The sequence below is a fragment of the Myotis lucifugus genome, unplaced genomic scaffold (genome assembly GCF_000147115.1).
Source record: "Myotis lucifugus unplaced genomic scaffold, Myoluc2.0 scaffold_57, whole genome shotgun sequence".
Taxonomy (NCBI): Eukaryota; Metazoa; Chordata; class Mammalia; order Chiroptera; family Vespertilionidae; genus Myotis; species Myotis lucifugus.
The window spans coordinates 1,963,048-1,984,870 of record NW_005871105.1 but is presented as its reverse complement, the minus strand read 5'-3'; the positions used below and the strand labels follow the sequence as shown (position 1 = coordinate 1,984,870).

Below are 21,823 nucleotides of genomic sequence, written 5' to 3'. Positions count from 1 at the left end.
AGGGCTGGACTATAGTTTAAAAAAAAACTATGAACAAATTCCTATGCACACTGCACATATCTTATTTTGAAGTAAAAAAACAAAACGGGAACAAATACAATATTTGTATTTGCATGTGGCCCGTGGGCTGTAGTTAGAGGACCCCTGATCTAGAACATATCATCTAAAAAAATAGTATTGCTATATAGTCATAGGAGTTTCTCATTCCATTTCTGCAAGTCCTACATGTTTAGAATAAATGTAGCATTCACATAACAATATAGTCCATGAAAAGAGTATATTCTTTTATTGTTTTGTTCATACATGTTAAGTTTCAACTTTCAATCATAAAATTCAATAAATTTGATTCCTTAATCATAAAAACTTGCTTTGCACATTATTTACATGTCACCAAAGTCTACAGCCATACAAAACATCACAAGGATCTTACTAGGCATGGAACCATCACACAGGAGGAGGGAGCTATCAAGTAACATACATTCAAAGATTAATTTGTAGATATGCACAGTGTATTTGGCACTGTTTATTAACAACACCTCCCTCTCTTAAGACAGGCTATTATGCCTTAGTCACAATATACACAATTTGCTATTAGCATCAAAACCAGCTTTCAAACTTTGTAACAGTAATCATTTTTAAAAAACAAAATCAAACCAGATTGGGACTAGTTTTCAACCCCTGACTTCTTGCTATGCTCCAAGCTGCCATCTAGAATGTGGGTTTAATTTGATAAATTTTTCCATTATGGGGAGTGTCAATAAAGTATTTAAAAGATATTTAAACAATATCCTTCAATAAACATAAAGACAAAACAACACTTTCCTTTAAAATTATCAGTTCTTCTTGGGAGTGCAAGGGAGCCCGGATAATGCGTTAACTAGTGATAATTTTGGCAGGAATTACAGAATGACCAATGCCATTCAAGTTGTGGAGATTGTACTAGTAGTTGAACCCATGAGGAGAAAGATATGGAATGCCTATATCTGAACTCAGAATCCTTAGCAACTTGTTTTCAGGGTCTCTTCCTAGGACTATAATAAACTTAAGTCACAGGTTATAGATTCACTCTGGTGTGTAGCACTATACTGCTACAAAATGGAAGAAAATAAAGTAAAAGACAACTATTAAACCTTTAGCAACTTTGGCTATATCCCAGTGGGTAATTTATTTGACTAACATCGTTTTAACAAATATTATATCTTTTCATTTCAATTGGGCCCATTACATTTAATTCATTAAAGCTATACATATTCCAGACACATGTTTATAAAAACCGTAAATTCAGTCTTAAACTAAGGCAAAAAAAAAAAATCCTCACTAGAACACGAATCACTGTACAGGGGAACAGAAATAAAAAATTCTCTGGTCAAGTTCAGAGATATGCTGTAGCTTCACATAAAACTTTCAGCAATAAACTGACTTTAAAAAAAAAGTCTTACAATGTTAAAAGAACAATGAAGTGCAAAGCAATATCACTAAACCAAAATTTAGTTTAATAATTTTATTTCAAGTATATTTTTAATCATAAATGGGGTTTTGTAATCCAAAGTTGAAACATTTATTCTTCATACCTTCAGAATTTGACAAGCAATTCCAGATCTTGCTTTCCAAATACAGTCTTCTCTGTTATTTTTCAGACTTTTGAGACCTACTATTTAAATTTCTCCATTCTAAATGTACAATTTTAGATAATTATTATACAGTTGTTAAGATTTTTCTGAAAACTGTCCATCAAATATAAAGAATGGTTTCTGTTCAAGGATCAGCAGTGAGGAAAGAAATATTAAATACCTATCAAAAATCATTTATTTATTTAAAAAAGATAACAGAACCAGTGCTGTTCTCTGTCATGAAAGAGAATATGTAGAATTAATTTACTTTTGTAGCCTTTGGTAATGTTTTATTACCTACACAGCCCTCAATCTCACTTAAAGGTCTTTGACAGAAAGTCACCACCAGGATTTACTGAGCAAAAACCCTGGGTACTAACATGGTCCTAAATGTGTGATTCCAAAGAGGAACAGGTTACTTTTGAGGAAAAGAGCTGCCTTATATTCTCTCAAATGCTTATTTTAAACAAACAGTTAGTGGAAATATTTTTTTAACATAACTTTGGATACTATGTAGCACACTATCCATCAAACAACAAAAATCCATTAGGAAACTTTCCACCTTTGTTTTTCAGATTCCAACTTCTTCACCTTTTCTGGATTGCCTAATACTTAAATTTTTAAAATTCTTTAAATTCTTCATTTCAATGTTGTAAGAGTTCTTTTCAAGTGATCTTCATATCCCAGAACGAAGACAGTGGATCAACACTCTCCAGTCACATTGTTTGACAATAACGATGAGATGAAAAAGGACGGGTATCTGAAAACAGGTATTCCTTGGGCTTCAATGGTGAGCAAGTTTTTAACACGTGAGCAATAAAGATCTCCATTCCTCTGGAAATCCCTCAAACTCACAATGCTTCCATTTAATAAGTCAATATATTATTCTTAAAAATTAAGGTTTGGTCATCAGGAAAGACTGAAAAAAAAAAAAATCCCCCCTCCCTCCAAAATAATAATCTAACAGCTCTAAACATCCACTCACGTCCCTACAAAAACAGGGAAGTAGTTGGGGCTGAAGGCTTTAAAACTGAAATTTCAGCTCCTATAACATTACTGCTGCTTGCTCAGAGGTGCAAGTCCATGTATTTCCTTCTCTAACACTTCCCATTTATAAGTTTATTTCCATCCATACACACACACACGCACACACACGCACACACACTCACACTTACTTACTCTCAAGTAAGACACTTTTTTGTGTTTGTTGATAAATTATGAGGGTTATAAACTAGGTGTGTACAGGGTTTCATAGTTGCTTTGTAAACATCAGAATCACTTAGGTCCTTTTCTCCAAAAGCCTGAAATCAAATTATGCAGGCAGGGATCACTACTTTCCCAGACGCTGTTCACACGCTGCATACTGACGAAGGGCAGAGAAAAAGTCCTCATATCTGATGTTTAGGTGGGAAGGCAAGGAGCTGAAAAGGAAGCACAGGGGAAAAGAGGCAATTAGATGACATACTGTAATTTGGAGGGGGAAACCAGAGGGTAATGACCAAAGAGAGGTTAAGGACAGAAGAAAGTAAACTGTAAATATAGAGAATACAAACCATTTCTACTAAATGATTGTTAACTGTGAAACAGTTCAAGTGAAAAACAATCTCTCCTTCCACAATAAGAGAAAAATAATTTGTAGTGAGATAGCGATTCAGAACCTCTAAGTAGGATTAATGCAAAGCTGGAGATCTATTTATATAAGATTTCATTCATTGACTTCAAGAGCTCCTCTCTGAGTAAAGCCAGTACTACTTTACTGGTTTAGGAAAGCCAGGCTTGGCATTGGCAGAGCAGCACAGCATCCCTGCACAGTGACAGACTGAAGCCATGTGGTGAGTAACCATAAATAAACGACATCTACTTCCACCATTTCCAATTGCTCAAGGGGACAATGGCTGCGTGAAGACAAGGACTTTACAGGCAGAGTGAACATATAGCTGGAGGGTTTCCTTTAAGTATTTTATTATTATTTATGTTTAATTTTCACCTGAGGATTTTCAGAGAGGAAAGGGAGGAGGGAGGATGAGAGGGAGATAACATCAATTGGCTGCTTCCAGTACTCAGCAGACCAGGGATTGAACCACAACCTAGGCAAGTGCCCTGACCCAGAATCGAACCCACAACCCTTTGGTGTACAGGACAATGCTCCAACCAACTGAGCCACCCAGTCAGGGCTCCCCTTTAAGTATTTTAAACACTTAAGTAATTTTCAGTAATTAACATTTTTTATAAATCTCTATTTTATACAGCTTTATTGTGAGGCTTTGGAAATTCCAAACACTATTAGAGCCAAACACCTGGCTATTGTACAAGAGCCACATTCATGCACCAGAGAAAAGGATTCAGCAAACCTGCCATGTATGAACTCCTCTCTGCCCCTGTGGTTCTCTTTTGCTATACTTTACCTTTTCTTCCGCAAACCCCAGCTTTATTGAGATAGACCTGACATATAATCTTTATCCTTCCTTTGACTACCATCAACCCTTTATCCTATTCACTCTACTGAAATGACATCCTCAAAGGACAAATTTACTGACATTCTTCTTGCTAAAGCCTGCTTCAAATGTCCTCCTCAAACTACCACTTTCCTAAGCCCTCCTCATTTCACCCCCTTTTCCCACAGTCTCATCTCCCGCCACTCCTCAGGAAGCACTTAGCGCCACCACCCCCATGCCTCCGAAGTGGTCCTATTTCCTGGTCGGCTTCGTCAGGGCTCACCCTTCTCTTCCATATTAGGACATTTTCCTGCATCTGGGTGCTTGCAGTTTGGTGGACAGTAGACAAATACAGAGCAAACCTCAATATAACGTAGAGCTGTAATAGACGTAGAGCTTTGACTGACACAGTACAAAGATCCACGAGGAAAGCCTGTATGTGCTAGATATCCGATGTCCATTATCAGATTTAAGTCCTCAACTCTGTGTTTAACAGCCCATTTTACAAATAGAGAGAAGTTTAAATAGCTTTCCAAAATCATGTTAATGAACTACATAGATAGCTAAGATTTAAACCAAGATCTGTTTTAAAACACACTTTTTCCTCTAAACTACTCCCACCTGAAAGGCATGGAAAATGACATGAAAAGTTCTAGAGAAAAGGAGACAAGAGAAATAAGCACCACCCTAGGGAAACCCAGAGTCTGCACATTTGAGTTCTAATTCCACTTTGTTACAAGCCTGAGCAATGTCTCTTCCACTTTACTCGCCTACAAAATGAGGCGGCCACCTCAGGTGATCTACAGCCCTTTCTCACTCTAACATGCTGCTGCTCTTCTGCCTCTTTATTTGACACCCTTTCCCCTCCAGCCCCTGAGCTTGAGGCACTTGATCCCTTGGTACTGTGCTCCTCGATGTACCCATTAGAGAAGTCCTCTACTCTCACAGGTTCCCTACTTCTACTTCCAAGACACTGACACTCCCCAGATTCATCTTTAGCCTTGACTTCTCATCCAAGCACCAACTCTACATCTTCTTCTGCCCTCTACACGTTTCCATCTAAACAGACTATGGCCTCAAAATCATCTTACTCTTGAATTCAACATCTTCCCTTCTAAAGTCAATGCTCCCTTCACTTTTCCGCTTCTCTCAATAGCTCTATAATCCACCCAGTCACTTAGGCTTAAAAACTTAGAGGAGTCATTTCATTTCTTTTATCATAATTAGTGAAGTGCCAGGCCTGCAATTATACTTCTCATGAGATAGAATTTGTAGTATTTTTTCCCCTAAAGCCCAGAATTTAAATATATTTTAACGCTCCTAAATCTCTCCTTTGTTTTAAATTGACAAATACAGCCCAAGAACCAGCTACCTGTGTTTGTAAATAAAGTTTTATTGGAATGTGGTCACGCTTGTTCACATGTTGCCTGTGGTTGTTTAGGTATACTAGCCAATGTTAAGTAGTTGCAACAGAGGAGACCTTGCAAGAGACTGTAGGACCCCGCAGGCTTAAAATATTTACTACTGGGCCCTTTATACAAAAAGCTTACCCAACTGTTCAAAATAAGCAATTTCATTCTCTTCACTGTATCCTCCCCTAGATTAAGCCATGGCCTCTTCACTGGTGTGTTTACCTCATCCTCCCCCAAATGCAATCTGCTCTGTTCCAGTTACCAAACAAATCTTCCAGGGTCACCATTCCCGCATCCTCCCCAGGCTCAACGGTTTCCATCTGCCTGTCCAAACAATGATATGCATTCCTTCCGCTGCTATTTAAAGTGTTCTCAATGTCTCCACTCCCAAATTATTTGATTTTATCTCACACTACTACCTAACACTAACGCCCGGCTCCGGTGTGGCCAGTTCCTTCATTCCATCTCTGACATGTAATGAGCATCCTCTGCACCCCAGCTTCCCCCACCACTGCCAGTCCCCTACACTTCTTTCCTCTAGTTACAAAATTCCACCCAATTTACATCTTCAGATCAAGTCACATCCTTTCGACATAGTCAACAATTCTGGCCCACAGAGATATCTCACTCCTGATCTCCTATGATACTTGGTGTCAATACCTAACATTTGCACAAACATACCCTCTCGTGTCTGAGCATTTATATGTCTTTCTTTTACCAATGATACTGTGAAATACCTGGGGAAAGAATCTAGTATTGCAATTTTTGGGGAATACCCATTAAACGTAGTACAGTACTAGGCCCCAGAAACTCCTGCTGAATTGAACCAAAGTCAGAGCACTTTTAATTACTTACATAATCTCAGTCAATCTGATGTGCCAGGGAAGGTAGCCTAAAGTGCTCTCCACAGGCCCAAACTTCAGTACTACATCAGGATCAGGAAAACCATTTGAACCTTGAAAAGAAAGAAATACATACAAACTTAACATGCACTGCTTGCAAATAAAATGACCAAGGGCAAAAACCGTTCATCAAATCGGCTTCTTATGCTTTGAATATCAACACACTGTAGCTTTATAAGGACAGAATACAGAGCAATGGGATAGAATAGAAAGAAATGGGATAGAATAGAAAGCCCAGAAATAAACTTGCAGATTTATGGTAAACTGATTTTCAACAAAGGAGCCACAGTAATTCAAGGGGGAAAGGTTAAGTTAATCTTTTTAATAAGGAAAAACTGGTATCCTATGCCTCACACCATTCACAAATATGGGCTCAAAATGGAACACAGACTTAAATATAACACTTAAAGCTATAAAAATTCTAGAAGAAAACATAGAAAATAATTGTGACTTTGAATTAGGCAAAAGTTTCTCAGACATGACCCCAAATACATGATCTACTGAAGAAAAACTGGTAAGTTGGATTTCATAAAAATGAAACTCTTTAATAAAATCATTTTTAAAAAGATTTAAGCAGTGGTGCCAGGTAATAGATTCCATAACCCCCCAAAAGGACAGGATTCGGAGCTTCTCGGTTGGTAGACACAATGAGAGTGGTTTACACAGAGGGGGCATGGCTACCTGATCTCTATATGAGAGGCTGCATTACCACACGCCCACCTCCCACTACAACCTTGCCCTGTACGCCTTTTCCTGCGTTGTATCCTTTGCAACAAGCCGATAAACATAAGTGCCTTTTGAGTTCTGTGAGCCATTCTAGCAAATTATCAAACTTGAGGAGGGAGTCATGGGAACCCCCTATTTATAGCTGATTGATCCCAAGTACAGGTGCTCAGAGAATTACAACTGGTGACTGAAGTGGGGGCAGTCTTGCGTGACCGAGTTCTTAAGCCTGTTAGACTCTAACACTAACTCTGGGTAGTTAGTATTGGAATGAAACTGAATTGTTGGACACCCAGTTGGTGTCTGGAGAATTATAAAACTCATTGTTGGTATAGAAAAACATCCCAGAGGGAGGAAGGCTAACAGGCAGAAGTCCTTTATAAGAATACTCATCACTCCCCGCCACAAATCCTCTTAGGTCCTCTCCTTTACCAGTAAGTCCTCATGCAAGTGAGTTGACAACGAACGTCATGTTCTCAAAACCAATTTCACATAGGATCTTAAACTTCAGAAACACAACATGTATAACAACAACAAAATCAGGCTTAAAAATGTGAAAGGAACCTAGATATTCTTCTTCATACTGTATATTTGTGGGACAAAAACAAAAATAAATATATATGACTTACTAAGTAAACTGTCTAACATATGCACATCCAAATCTGTGGATTTACTTTGCTGCTGGGCTACTAACTGGCAAAATTCCTGAGCAGCTCGTACAATATCTGCTTTTCCATCTTCTGGGGACAGGACCTTCACTGCCACTTGGCAATTTAAAACTGGAGGAAAACACAAACAAAACATTAATAAAAACATACTTTTCCAGATATATTTCAAAATCAGTTTCAAGATATGTTATATTCAGACCTAAATAAAGGTAAAGTTCTTACGGTAAAAAAGAATCATTTAAGCCCTTCAATTTCCTATCAAAATATACTTAAACTACTTTCCTCTGAAAGGACCCACACATCACATTTGTGTATGTATTTATATACTGCCTTCTCTTTAAAGTATGCAGAATGACCTTGTCTCTGTGAATAAATCCTCTAGCAAATAGGAATTTTAATTATAGAATAAATTTCAATTTCTATAAGTCTAAAGTGGCATCTACAATCATAGCAGTTAGCAGTAACACGGGACTGAAGACAAAAAAAAATGTGTTTTAATGGAATATGCATTGTTTACAATACATACGCACTTAATCAAATTTATGATTCTATCCAAGCTATTTTACAATTGGTAGGACTCTAGGTAAGTAAGAGCAATGCCAAATTCTTGTCTACAGAGGTTCCCACCAACCCCACTAAAACCATTTCAATAGTCCTGATCTAGAAATGTGTCCGTTCTTTGGATTCTTTGAACTGGTATAAAATCTGCCTGGCTCCTCGTGGCTTACGAGTGAAATAAAATCTTTAACATGTGTTTATTTTTTAATATCTCTGAAATTCATAATTTTATCTTTTTCTGAAAATCATTAACAAATGGCCTGGCCATTTGTGGCTCAGTGTTTGAGCATCGACCCATGAACCAGGAGGTCAGGGTTCAATTCTGGTAGAGGCACATGCCAGATTGCAGGCCCAATCCCCACTGGAGGGCATGCAGGAGGTAGCGAATCAATGATTCTCTGTCATCATTGATGTTTTTATCCCTCTCTCCCTCTCCCTTCCTCTCTCTGAAATCAATAAAATCATCTTTTAAAAAAATTATCAAAATGAAGAAAAGTCTAAATCTGATGATTAAAGATGGTGACAATAAAGACCAACAGGGTGGAATGAATGAATGAATGAGTGACAGGATTTGCCTTCAACCACAAAACACATCGGCTTTTGTTAGATATTCAATTTTATATTCAGGCTTACCTTGATCATCTTTGTCATTACTATTTGCAAACTCTGTTGAGTATTTGGAACAATCTAAGCCCAGAAGTTCCTGCTGTTGTTTTAAAATTTCATCCATCAATCTGGAATTATTTCTTTTGAAAATACCTAAAAATAAAGCAAGTATAAATCCAAATGAGGGTAAGTTATCTCTTTAATAAATAGTGTGTTTGCTGTGAAAACAATGCTAGATCCAGAACTGAACAAATGCCAAATGAAGTAGTCATTACTAATTAAACTAGAATCTGAAAGGAAGTTATAACAGCAGAACTTTGTTAATATAAAGAGCCTGTCTTCAGGCTAAAGTAAAAAACAAAACAGGGGTAACTACGTAGTGTCAATATAAACACGAAAGAAATTTAGACCCAGGAAGACTTAAGATCATTTACTCGACAACTTTATTTACAGATTATGAAACTGAGACACAACATCCTTAAGGGTCTTGTCCAAGGATTTAGAAACTGCAGCAGTGGTCTAGAGTCCGTATCTTCCAGACTCCCAGCCTCATGGAATTTCCTTGCAGACTTACTATGTATATTCAGAACCATAACCTCAACTTGATTAGACTTTTTAATAGTAGAGGGACTAATATGAATTATGTAAAAAGTAGAAAATAGATAAAACTAGCAAAATTTAGTGACTTTAGCCCTGGCCAGGTAGCTCAGTTGGTTAGAGCATCATTCTGATACACCAAAGTTGTAGGCTTGATACCTAGTCAGGGCACATACCAGAATCAACCAATGAATGCATATAAATAAGTGGAGAAACAAAATGGTATTTCTTTCTCTCCCTCCGCCTCTCTCTCTAAAAACATCAATCAATCAATAACAATTTAAAAAATTAAGTTCAACAAAGGATGAAGGAACTATAAATGTGACATACATTTAATGTAAAACTAATATAAAGAGCTCTAACTAAAAACAAATAAGTTTTTGGTTATTTTCAGAGAAGCCAACCTTCCTTTTTGGCCTTTACCAAGTATTCCTCTCAATCAGATATAATTTTAAAACAGTTCAAAGATTAACTGGGAGAGAGAGAGAATGTAATAAATATATAAAAATAGCACAGAAGTTGCTGAATATCCTATATAATAAAAGGCTAATATGCAAATTGTCCCCTCGGGTGGGAGTTCAACTGACCAGGAGTTCAAACAGGGGGCGGGGCTGGCTTGCCAACCTCCCTCGGCTCCTCCCCCCCTCCCACCAGCCTGAGTGGGCCCAATTGGGGCAGGCCAGCCAGACCCTACCCATGCACTAATTCATGCACCGGGCCTCTAGAGCTATATATAAATGCCAACTTGGTAGTGTACGTGTAATAGCAGTTTAAAGACAAAAGCAGTCTCTATTGGTAGGGGAAAGGCTTTGTAAAATAAGACTTGAGAGAAGAAAATGGGAAGAACATTTACATGGAGAAAATGCTTAAGAAAAAAACATGGAATGCTCAAAAGACCGACAAAGGCTGCTGGTGCAAAGGATCTGTGAAAAGGGGCAAAAGGATAGTCCTAATTTTTATTTCATTTTGTCTGCTCAAAGGGCAACCAACAATTTCTGAGCAATGTGGAATGTGTGAAAATGTATTTCTTCAGGAAAATTAACCTGGTAACAGTAAAGAGAAGGCCAGTAAGCAGACTACTGCAGAAGTCTATACATATTTTGATGAAGCAATGGAAAAGGATTCACTACAAAGGAAGAAATGATAGAATAAAGAATGACTTAATTAGAGGTAAAAACAGAAAATTCCATGACTTTAATCTTTGGTGACAGACTATGTGAACATCTTTTTTTTTTTTTAAGTAGAGAAAGTCTACAAAGAGAATTGGTTCGAAGGAAAAGCTAAGTTTACTTTTACATAACTGATTATAGAATATTCAGGTAAGGGTTTATTGTAAGAGTGACTAAGAGACACAAGGGAAAGATGTTCAAAAGAGGTCGTCACATAAGCACCACATGAGTAGGAATCTTACTGCTTTGTTTACTAGAGGCTAGCAAAGTGCCTGGTACAGAAGAGACACTCAACAAGTGAGCTTCTACTGAAAGAAGATGGCAAGTCAGAAATTGGCTCGGGGACTGGGAAAGGCCTCGTTAGGGTTAAGTGACTTTTCAGCTGGTCTCTGAAGAATTAGGAGAATTTTTTAGATGTGGGGCTGGGAAGGCAACATAACAAAAAAATGGAGGATCAAGATGTAGATATATATTTGGGAATCATCCTCCTTAAGGTGAGAGCCATACACACAAGAAATAATAAATACAATTTCCAAAGGTAAAGGAGAACATCATATACATGGAGAAGAGCAAAGGGCTAAGAATGTGGCTCCATAAAAAAGTCCACAATTGCCCGCCCAGAGTGGCTCAGTTGGTTGAGCATTGTCTTGTGCACATGGAAGGGTTGCCAGTTGGATTCTCAGTCAGGGCACATGCCTGGGTTGCAGGTTCAATCCCCAGTTGGGCACATACGGAAGGCAATCAACTGATTGTTGTTTCTCTCTTACGTTGATGTCTGTCTGTCTAAGAATGTCCTAAGGTGAGGATTTAAAAAAAAAAAAAAGTCCACAATCATTAAGACTTTAAGCTTAGAAAGATAAAGGAGAGCATTTTGTAACACCCATATCCAGAGCAAGATTAAACACAACAAATATATTCCCAAACACAAAGAAAATTCTTAAAGAAGGTGATTAACGTCAGGAGTTATTTGAGTAAGTATTTAGGATAGTAATACTTGTGTAGTAATACAGATGTATTTGGATATAATCATTATCCTCAAGTCCAAAACAAAAGTTACAAGTAAAAAAAAAAGCATATAAATTTTTGATACAGGTTTATAACTGTTACAAGATTTCCAATTACCTATGAAAGTAAAAGAAGAAATAATAATTAGATCACCCTTTCGTCTATATTGTAGTTACAAATGGTAGAAGGCATACATATTTCAAAATTTTCTTAATTTAAAAACATCAAATTTCTACAACAGTACTGCCAGGCATGTTTATTAAAAATAAAATGTTAATTAATCTGTTTACCCTACCCCTCCAGATTAAAATGGCAAAGCTTTTCAGAAACATTGCCCTCTCCAATGCAATGGATGACATTCTTCATCAGCAAAACAGTCGCCACCTCTTCTCAATCTTTACTCTTTCCTTCTCAACCTTTATGTTAAGATTAATGACCACCACCCTGCTTCTTCAAAATCCTATCCTCATTCAAGCTTGTCTGAATGTCCTCTCCTGGTTCCATTCTCAATCTGCTCCCTGACTGGCCCTTCTCACTTTGGACTGCATGCCTTTTCCTCTTTCCAACCCCTCCCCCACCTCCCACCCTGCTCCTGTCCCTGTCCCTAGGTCAGTCCTCTCTTTCTGTCCACGTGTTCTTCCTCCTCTGATCCTAGTTACTCATAGGATTTTAAAACCACTCCAGACCAGGACAGGGTAAGATGAGTGAAGCAAAATTTAAGGGGGTGCCCAAAACTCAGTAATTAAACATCCATGATGAACAGAACATTAAAATTTGAAGTAAAAACAGGATTAGCATTTGGTTCCTATCGCTTCCAGTTCAAACATCTAATCTTACCCAAAAGTTTTGCAAGCATCTGAAAATGAACACATCTAAAATATGGCAGCTTATATTTAAAGCTAGCTCTCAAGCACTTGTACTACATCAAGTTAAAAAAAAAAAGTGGGTGGTCTGAGTAGGCTATATGAGAACAGTAAATATATAAGGGTGGTGGGACAACATTTAAAATCACAACTGCTACTTATATAATTAATAAATACTTATATAATAAATAAATAAATAGCCCTTCTAATAAAAGCATCACTACCTGCCAGTCACTCCAGGCATCTTCTCTCTCAAGCATTATCACCACCACCTCATCAGTACCCTATTAATATGCAGAACCCATATACTCTTCTACAGCAATGCTGCCTGTACCCATTTCCTTTTGTCCAGTTGACATCGTTGTATTTAACCCAGTTATTAATTAACTGGAAAGGAACAATGACTGAATATAACAGGTACACCCATAATAAGGTCTGGCTGATGTAGGGAAGATGACTACCTGTCAGTCACTCCTGGGAGTGGTCATTGGCCAAAAGAGGCATGGCCACTGCAAGTGCAACAAGATTTGAGATATACTAGTATAAGTTCCAGAACAAAGGAGTTCCCTCCTTCTTGCTCTCTTGGGACTCTTGTGGCAGGGGGTGTACTCTCACGCTCCTGCATTTGCCTACATGGCTCATGGCCATGTGGACTCCACACACAATGGACTAATGGACTCTAACTAGTCTGATGCTACATGGGACCCAGTTCCACCATGGAACACAAACTCTGGACAATGGCTTTGCTTTTAGCTCTGCTGGATCCCCAACTGCACCTTTTCCAGGACTGGTTTAAGGGAAATGAGACTTTGCAACTTGAGGGATATAATTCCACACAAATAAAGCTTTATACCACATTTTATTCTCCCTGGAGGCCTCCAGAAATTCTTTTTCCAATGGCACCCCAAAAACTCCACTCTCTTGCCCTGACCGGTTTGGCTCAGTGGATAGAGCGTCAGCCTGCGGACAGAAGGGTCCCGGGTTCGATTCCAGTCAAGGGCATGTACCTTGGTTGCAGGCATATCCCCAGTGGGGGGTGTGCAGGAGGCAGCTGATCGATGTTCCTCTCTCATCGATGTTTCTAACTCTCTATCCCTTTCCCTTCCTTGCTGTAAAAAATCAATAAAATATATTTTTAAAAAAAATCAATAAAATATATTTTAAAAAAACAAAAAAACTCCACTCTCACTAGCAATGGAGAAGAGCAATCCACATAATTCTCCGATAACACTTTGTCCCCATTGTTTCAAGCAATAGTCTTCTTTATAATATTACAACCACCTTCTAATGTGTCTTTCCTATCCCTTCTCATGTATTGCTAGACTGACTACAAGATTAATCTTCTCTGGGTATATCTTCAATCCTGTCACATTCCAACTTTAATATCGTCAATGGCTCCCCAAATACTGAATATATTAAGAACAAGCTGCTCAGATCAGCATTGATATTCCAGCCTATGCTTCCACACTTGGTGGCTAGGAATACTTTATATTTATGAAATAAATTAATCTTTCTATGTCCCTATAGTACCATATTGCCAGCAAATTAGATTGCTTCGTTTCCTCCAAAAACACAGGAAGTGAGGCCAGCCTCCAACCTTTATTATGTGACCTACACAGCCCCACACCTGTAAAATTCTACTAATTCTTCACAGGCCAGCTGAAATGTCCCTTACCCTCAGTCCACCAGACAGATGTGCCTCATTCCTCCTCTCACCCCCTCCAAATACACACAATTTGTTCAAATTCCTTGAAAGACTAATATTCTACATTTTATTATAGTTATAGCTTAACCCCTCTCCCCCAACTAAACTGTACTTAGCTGTGAACTAGTGTCTTACTTATCTCTTTTCCTCTAGGGCACCTTCCACAATGTTTATTTAATAAACTGAATTATCAGTGCACAAAATGTCACCTAACAACAACAAAACCTAAATGAACATGTCACTGAATGGAATTTTTTTTTAATGTTTCCAGGAACCTCCCACAATAAAAGCAGATACTTCCTTATTGCACATAAGCAGAAATTATGTTAAAAAGGAAGAATATTGTACAAAGGCATAGTTACAAAGCACCTTTTATAAAGACTTTCATAAAGTTATTTTAAACAGAACATTTATGTTGGCTGGTTTGGATAAAGAAATGAAATTTAAAAAGTATAGTGTCTGAAAAATGCTAAATGCATAGATAAGACAGATTATCAGCAAGATGACTCCTGATACCTCGTAACTTGAACCCCATCCGGAAACCTGATTATATTTTATGGCACTTATCTCACTTATACATAAGCAAGATTGCAGGCTTACCATTTTCTTCAGGATTCAAAGTCCACACACACTTCACATGATACAAAAGAAATGCAACAACATGCAAGTGTGCCTTGGACTGCAATAGGCAATTCCTCTAGCAATACCAAGATGATGTGGAGATTCTTTTTCTCATATCATAATTCATCTTGTTTGCTTTCATAGAATCTAAACTAATGCCAAAATGATATGAGTTTGGCATGAAATCCAGGTCTCCTGGTTTCTAATTATTCAGTTCAGTAACTATTTCTAACACTGATAAAGAATGATGAACCCAATTTACTATTAAATTTTGAATTCTCCTCTCAAAAAAATTAAACTCCATAAAATAAAACTGACCTTTTACAAATGAATAGTATCTTTTGAAAAAAACTAGGACTACAGTTTGTTTTTTAAAAGCTTTTAAAGATGGTTTCCCAGGGCTAACAGATAATTAAATTCTTTTAAAAATGACTTAGGAATATAAGTTTTTTGCAATAATGATTCATTTTTCTTAATTGTTTAAAAAATACATTTTATTTCTTGATTTATGATGATGTCTTACCCCTATAAATATATATTTCAAATATGTTTTTATGGATATTTTGATAGAGAGAGAAAGGGAGAGGGAGGTAGAAACATTGATAAGAGAGAAACATTGATCGGCTGCCTCCTGCATGCCTCCCACTGGGATCAAGCCTGCAACCGGGCATATGCCCTGAATGGGAATTAAACCAGTGACCTCTCGGTGCATGGGACAATGCTCAATCCACTGAGCAACACCGGCCGGGCTGCAATGATTTAGAGAATTTTACATTATGTTTTGTTGCTCTCTCAATTTCCCCAAGTATAAACTACATGTAAATATATATAGAAAAGATAATATGGAAGAACCAAAAAATTTTAAAACACACACATGCACACACCCACAAAAATCTAGTTTCCATGAAAGAATAAAATATTAGGCTAGGAAGGCTGGACCTCGGAAAGACTACAACGTTTTTGGTATTTCTTAATAAACACTACTATGCACTGAGGGCCAAATGTACTTCTTTTTATATCTAAAGAAATACCTGTTTTAAATTCTAATATTAAAAACTATATGAGATGTTCAAAGTTTAGACAATAAAGGAATGTCCCCTAACCATCCATCCACCTTACCGTTATAACACAACTATTTCTAATTTTTAATATTTCCGAGTCTTTGTCTACAGGCATGTGTAATACTGGCATATGTGATCATGCAGTTCTGTATCATGCTTCTTTCGCCCCAACATTTAGAAGTGGAGCAAAGGAGAAGCTAGGCATAAGGCTGAGAAGAAACAGACAGTCAGAAACGAAGAAATCCAACCATATGTGATGTCACGGAAGGCTGGAGAGAAAACATTTCAAAGGGAAAGGGAATTAAGTATGTCCTATCCACCTATTTGATTTATACTGTACTCAGGAACCTTATTGGAGTCTTTAAAAAATCTCTAGTATGTTAGTTAAAATGACATTGTAGAATTGTTTATAGGTTTCAATATGTACACTACCTATACTATACTCAAGCATCTACACCAGTGGTTTTCAACCTTCTGGCCCTTTAAATACAGTTCCTCATGTTGGGACCCAATCATAAAATTATTTTCGTTGCTACTTCATAACTGTAATGTTGCTACTGTTATGAATCGTGATGTAAATATCTGATATGCAGGATGGTCTTAGATGACCCCTGTGCAAGGGTTGTTTGACCGCCAAAGGGGTCACGACCCACAGGTTGAGAACCGCTGATCTACACATTAACTGGGTCACAAAGCCATGGCCTAATACCTTTTTCAACTTAATACCAAGTAACAAGAAGTTTAATTCGGCAAGTGTTCAACTAGCAAATCTTACCTGTATCCCTTAAATCAGCGGTTCTCAACCTGTGGGTCGCGACCCCTTTGGGGGTCGAACAACCCTTTCACAGGGGTCGCCTAAGACCATCGGAAAACACATATATAATTACATATTGTTTTTGTGATTAATCACTATGCTTTAATTATGTTCAATTTGTAACAATGAAATTGGGGGTCACCACAACATGAGGAACTGTATTAAAGGGTCGCGGCATTAGGAAGGTTGGGAACCACTGCCTTAAATACATCTAACATCCAAGGGGAGAAAAGTGAGATCAACACTGAAATATCTCTTAGTTATGAAGCATCTTTCCAGCCATGGAATCAAAGTAATAGCTCTTTGTAAGTAGGTGGACTCGCTCAAGTAGCCTGCCTTTCTTCTTTTTAAACCAGACATCTATGTAAGTTACCTAGTGGTTCCCTCATTTAATTCTCTAACAACCAAATTATAACACTACTGGAGGCAAACGTCAGTGAGGAAAACATATAAAGCAATTATTTAAAATAAAATAAAAAACTGCAATTAAAATTTTAGATGAATGAAGCAGTCATAATACATCTTATAACCCATTAAACAGCTTTACTTCAAGGGCGCCCCAGAATACCTCATGGAAAACAATTATACTGGAATTAGCATGTAGCAAGGGAACAGACACATGTAATGCTGGCATGTGCAGCAGAAGGAGTGCTGGGTTTTCAGTCCCAGTGCTTCCGCAGAAGAAATGTGTAAAATGAACAAGCCTCCCGGGCTCTCTCCGTCTCTGGTTGCACATGTAAAAATGCAACTATCTTCAAAGACTCTGATCAGCTGACAAACAAATAGTTCGATACAGAGCAGGAGCCCCATAAAGTTAAATTCATCGGATTAAAAAAGGAAAGTGATTCCTATGGCTCACAGGATGAACATTATAATGGTAGTATGAAGAACATTCTATCTGCCTTTAAATACCTTTTACCAACCATTCTATCACCTGTAGATAAGTGCCACTTTACTAAGGCTTTAAGATGACCTTACATAATCAGGAATAGTACTAAAAGTGATTGCATTGTGGTCACATTCTCTTACCAGTAGAAGTCTTACCAATATAACAGTTGAGTACAAAAGCTTTGGAATAAAATCTGGTTCGAATTCTACATCTGCTTCTTACTAGGTATGGGTTCTTGCTTTCTAAGTCTCAGTGTCTTGATGTGTAAAACTGCTAAGAACTTAATGTACTTCTTGCATAGTACCTGGTACACAGTAGTGTTTAGCAGAGTTGTTATTGCTATTAAGGAAAGGTTTATTTTCATACATTGATTGAGCAGTATGGTAAAACAGAAGTGTATTCAGAGAATGTGGTCATTCAAACATTAACAAAGACAGCAAAACTGGGGATGAAGCAGTAGAGAAAGGCTTTCCAGGAGGAGATAGTCAGAATGGACACACAGGATCTCTCCTAGCCTCCTGACAAGGAACTAGCCCTTTGGCAAAAAAAGGAGAAGAGGACATTCCAGAACGCTAAAATAAATGTGAAATGCTATGCTGGAAGTGAATCGGACAAAAGTAAAGATTAGAAAGAGAATGCTCCTTTATTAGTACATGAGTTACCAAGTAAGGGAAGCCAGGTACACTAGTTTGTATTGTGCGGTATATTAAAATGTAATCACATTTATACTTCCCCTTTTAACACTTCTGGCAACTCTATATTTCAAAATAAGAAAAATAATTCTTAATAAAATCATATCTGCTAACAGCATGTTTCAGTTTGCCAAATAAATAAATAAGGAAAAAACTATGTTCATTTTCCTCCATTATTTTAAGACTTCTGGGTAGTATTTGTGTTGAGAAACAACTTATAACTCAGTTCATTATTCTTATTACAGAAAATACAGTCTTCCTTTCAACTCAAGAAATACATACTGACTACACACATCATACCAGCTACACTCTGTAGAAGAAAGAAAAATGAAGATTAATAGCATCTCAGGAACTTAGACTCTAGGAAGGAAATTCAGGCCCATACCAGTATACATACATTACCACTTTACAGAATAGAGAACACAAGTGCCTTTAGAGATGTACAACACTCTACGGAGATTCAAGGATAGAGCAAGATTAGGGGGAAACCAGTAGGGACAGACTACCCTACGAGGTGTTAGAAGGGACTTACAAGGATCAACAATAGCCTTTCAGCAGGGAGATGACATTTACTGGGAAAAGGAGAGGAGGCAGCTTCAGGAGGAAGGAACATCAAGTGATGTAATGCTGGATGCAGCACAAGGCGTGTAAGAGTGAAAAACAGGTTGGGAAGGTTGGCAGTACACTGGGCAGATCTTTTGAGTGAGAATTCTGTACCCCACACCATTTCATAAGACACAGCAGTTCTTGGATTTACAACTATGGAAGTAACACTAGAAGAGCTACAATAGATTTCTTTTGTCTTTTACTGAATTCTCACAAAGAAGTCAATGCCACATTCTAGATCAGCGGTTGCCAACTGGTGGTCCGCGAGGTCCGAAAGGTTGGCGACCGCTGTTCTAGATCACTCAAACTTATCCTAAGTAATATTAAGACCCACGCCAGGTTATCCTCACTCATGAAAAAAATCAGGAAGGATGAATAATTTGATGTAAGTAGCAGGGAGATTTGTGTTAGGGCCACACAAATGCATCCTAAGGATCATTTGATAAAAGAGAGATGCTCAAGTCCCATTCCCTAAATCAGTCTGATCAATAACTGTGTTGAATCTGTATTTCTTATAAGCATCCCTAGTGACTCACTCACAGATAGTCCTTGTTTTGAAAATACTGCCCTACAGCGAGGTTCCCGGCATGGCACCAGGACAGCTGGGCAATATGAACAGGTTCCATCACAGAAGATAATATATATCCAGATACCTTGGATCTAGGGGTTCTTGAGGTGAGACCTAGGCAAGCATAGCAACTCTGTGGCTATCATATCAAAAGTCCCCAAACTCCAATTTTTATACCATTCCAGTTAGTCATTTCTTGAATTATAATCATGTAGAGAAAACAGCCAAGTCTCCCTCCATACTAGAATTCTGAGCTCAAGAAATTCCTGAGAAAATGACTCAAATTTCTGAAGGATAAAAGAATTACTAGCAGAAATCATTACACTCAAGTAATATTGCAGGCAGGTGAAAAGAAAAGGATCAGTTTGCTGGCAGTAGTCAAACCATGGGAAATATCAATGGATTTTTTTAGTCTAAGGATTAAATATAATTTACAGCAATTATAATCAAAATGAATATTCATTTAAAAAATGCCACTCACTGGCATTTATATATTTGCTTATAATAATTTTTAACAGATATCCCTAATTTGAGTGTACACTCCTTGACACCATTTCTTGTACTTCTTTGTATCCCAGTGCTGTATATCACAGAAGGCACTCAATAAAACTGGCATTGGAATATTTTTCTAAGTTAAATATCTCTATAGAAATAGCTAAAATACGCCCTGACCGGTTTGGCTCAGTGGATAGAGCATCAGCCTGCGGACTGAAGGGTCCCAGGTTCGATTCCAGTCAAGGGCATGTACCTTGGTTGAGGGCACATCCCCAGTAGGGGGTGTGCAGGAGGCAGCTGATAGATGTTTCTCTCTCTCATTGATGTTTCTCTCTATCCTTCTCCCTTCCTCTAGGTAAAAAATCAATAAAATATATTTTTTAAAAAAGAAATAGCTAAAATAAAAGTTTGTTAGGGAAAACTGAGTAAAGCTTAAGAATCTGTACTTCCCTTGAAAAGTACAACTTTTCTCATGTCCACATGGCTGGCTCCCTCACACCTTTCACAACCACACTCATTGTGAGTGATAGACTGTTGGTTAGAGAATCCCAAGAACATACATATAGTATTTTTATATCAGAGCAGGCTTTGCGGCACATTTTATAAATATTTAGCTCTGAATTTTGCAAAGTGGTGGAGTAGGAGGCAGTTTTCCAAAGCTTCAATCCAAAATAAAATTAATCTGTCATACTGACTGCCTTTACTATGTTGTCATATGGAAACATTTAAAACCATTTCAATAAAGGATTATAAGGGGTGGGGGGGGGGGTCATTGAGGCTTTCCTAAGCCACTCTATCACCCCATCTCCATCACTGATTTTCAACATTTTATCCCCCTTCCCTGCATTTCCCCCCTTACACTTATGATCTAATGCACTGCATATTTTACTCATTTGTAATATTTGTCAGGCTTCCACTAACATAAGAATTCTTATTTTGTTCACTGCTGCACTTTCTTGTCTGGAGCAGTATCTGGAGCTTAATAGATGCCCAATTGTCACCTGGTAAATGAATGGATGAAAGACCCAATCAATCAATAAAAACCAAGAATGGGTAACTAGAAAGTCTCTTATTTTAAACAACGAAATTTTTCCTATCCCTGAGGAAATAATTAAAACAGCTTTTACAGTAGGACACAAAGTGCTCAGTTCATTCACTGAAAATGCTCTGTAAAATTCCTTCCGGTTGTCAGGCAATACTTGGTCGGGCTGACTTCTTCCTTTTCATTACCAATTGTTTTCTTTTAGCGAATATGACACAGGATACTTCTGAATTCCACCAGCAACTCAGTAACAGGAATTGCAGGAACCAGGAAGTGTGGGAACATTGTAATCTGGTTAGCAGGCAGTCACCAAGTGAAACCAGTCAGCTCTACATTTTCCTTTCCTACTGAAGGTACAGGGCCCTTGTTTCAAAACAATCACCTGGATATAGTGATTCACTTTTAAGTCAATTCGCCACATTGCTTAAAGGCTTTAGCTAACTTCATTTTGTTTCACTTATGTTGTTCCCCTGGCAATGTGTCTATCTGTTGTATTGCTTTGAGCAGAGGCTGTATGGCCTCTGACAGTCTCAGGATTTCTATTCCTCTGCAGAGTTCTTTGGCAAGTGCCAAGAAATGTTAGCCCGAGTATATTCAACTTTACCCTACAGGGCAAATCGTCAGTTGATGGCAGACTATCTAGTCACCGTACTACTTTCTGGCTGCAAGAAATGTTATAGGTCAAAGATTACTCAAATACCCTGTAGTTAGTCAGACCTCAACCCACCCTTTCTGGGAAAGAAAAAAAACACACACACAAAACCAACAACAAAAAACCAACC

General features: G+C 37.8%; 1 protein-coding gene across 1 annotated transcript in view; it reads right to left on the bottom strand.

Annotated features, from left to right (window-relative positions):
• Window positions 1–260: 260 nt before the first annotated feature.
• The window catches only part of NUS1 (NUS1 dehydrodolichyl diphosphate synthase subunit), a 23,330-nt gene continuing 1,767 nt past the window's right edge, over window positions 261–21,823 (bottom strand). Inside the window, exons 2-5 of the mRNA XM_006089204.3 lie at window positions 8,942–9,067; window positions 7,712–7,861; window positions 6,313–6,412; window positions 261–3,031 (exon numbers count right to left, since the gene is read on the bottom strand). Of these exons, the coding sequence (XP_006089266.1) occupies window positions 2,941–3,031; window positions 6,313–6,412; window positions 7,712–7,861; window positions 8,942–9,067 (467 nt within the window). The 3' untranslated portion in view covers window positions 261–2,940. The remainder of the gene's footprint in view (window positions 3,032–6,312; window positions 6,413–7,711; window positions 7,862–8,941; window positions 9,068–21,823) is intronic.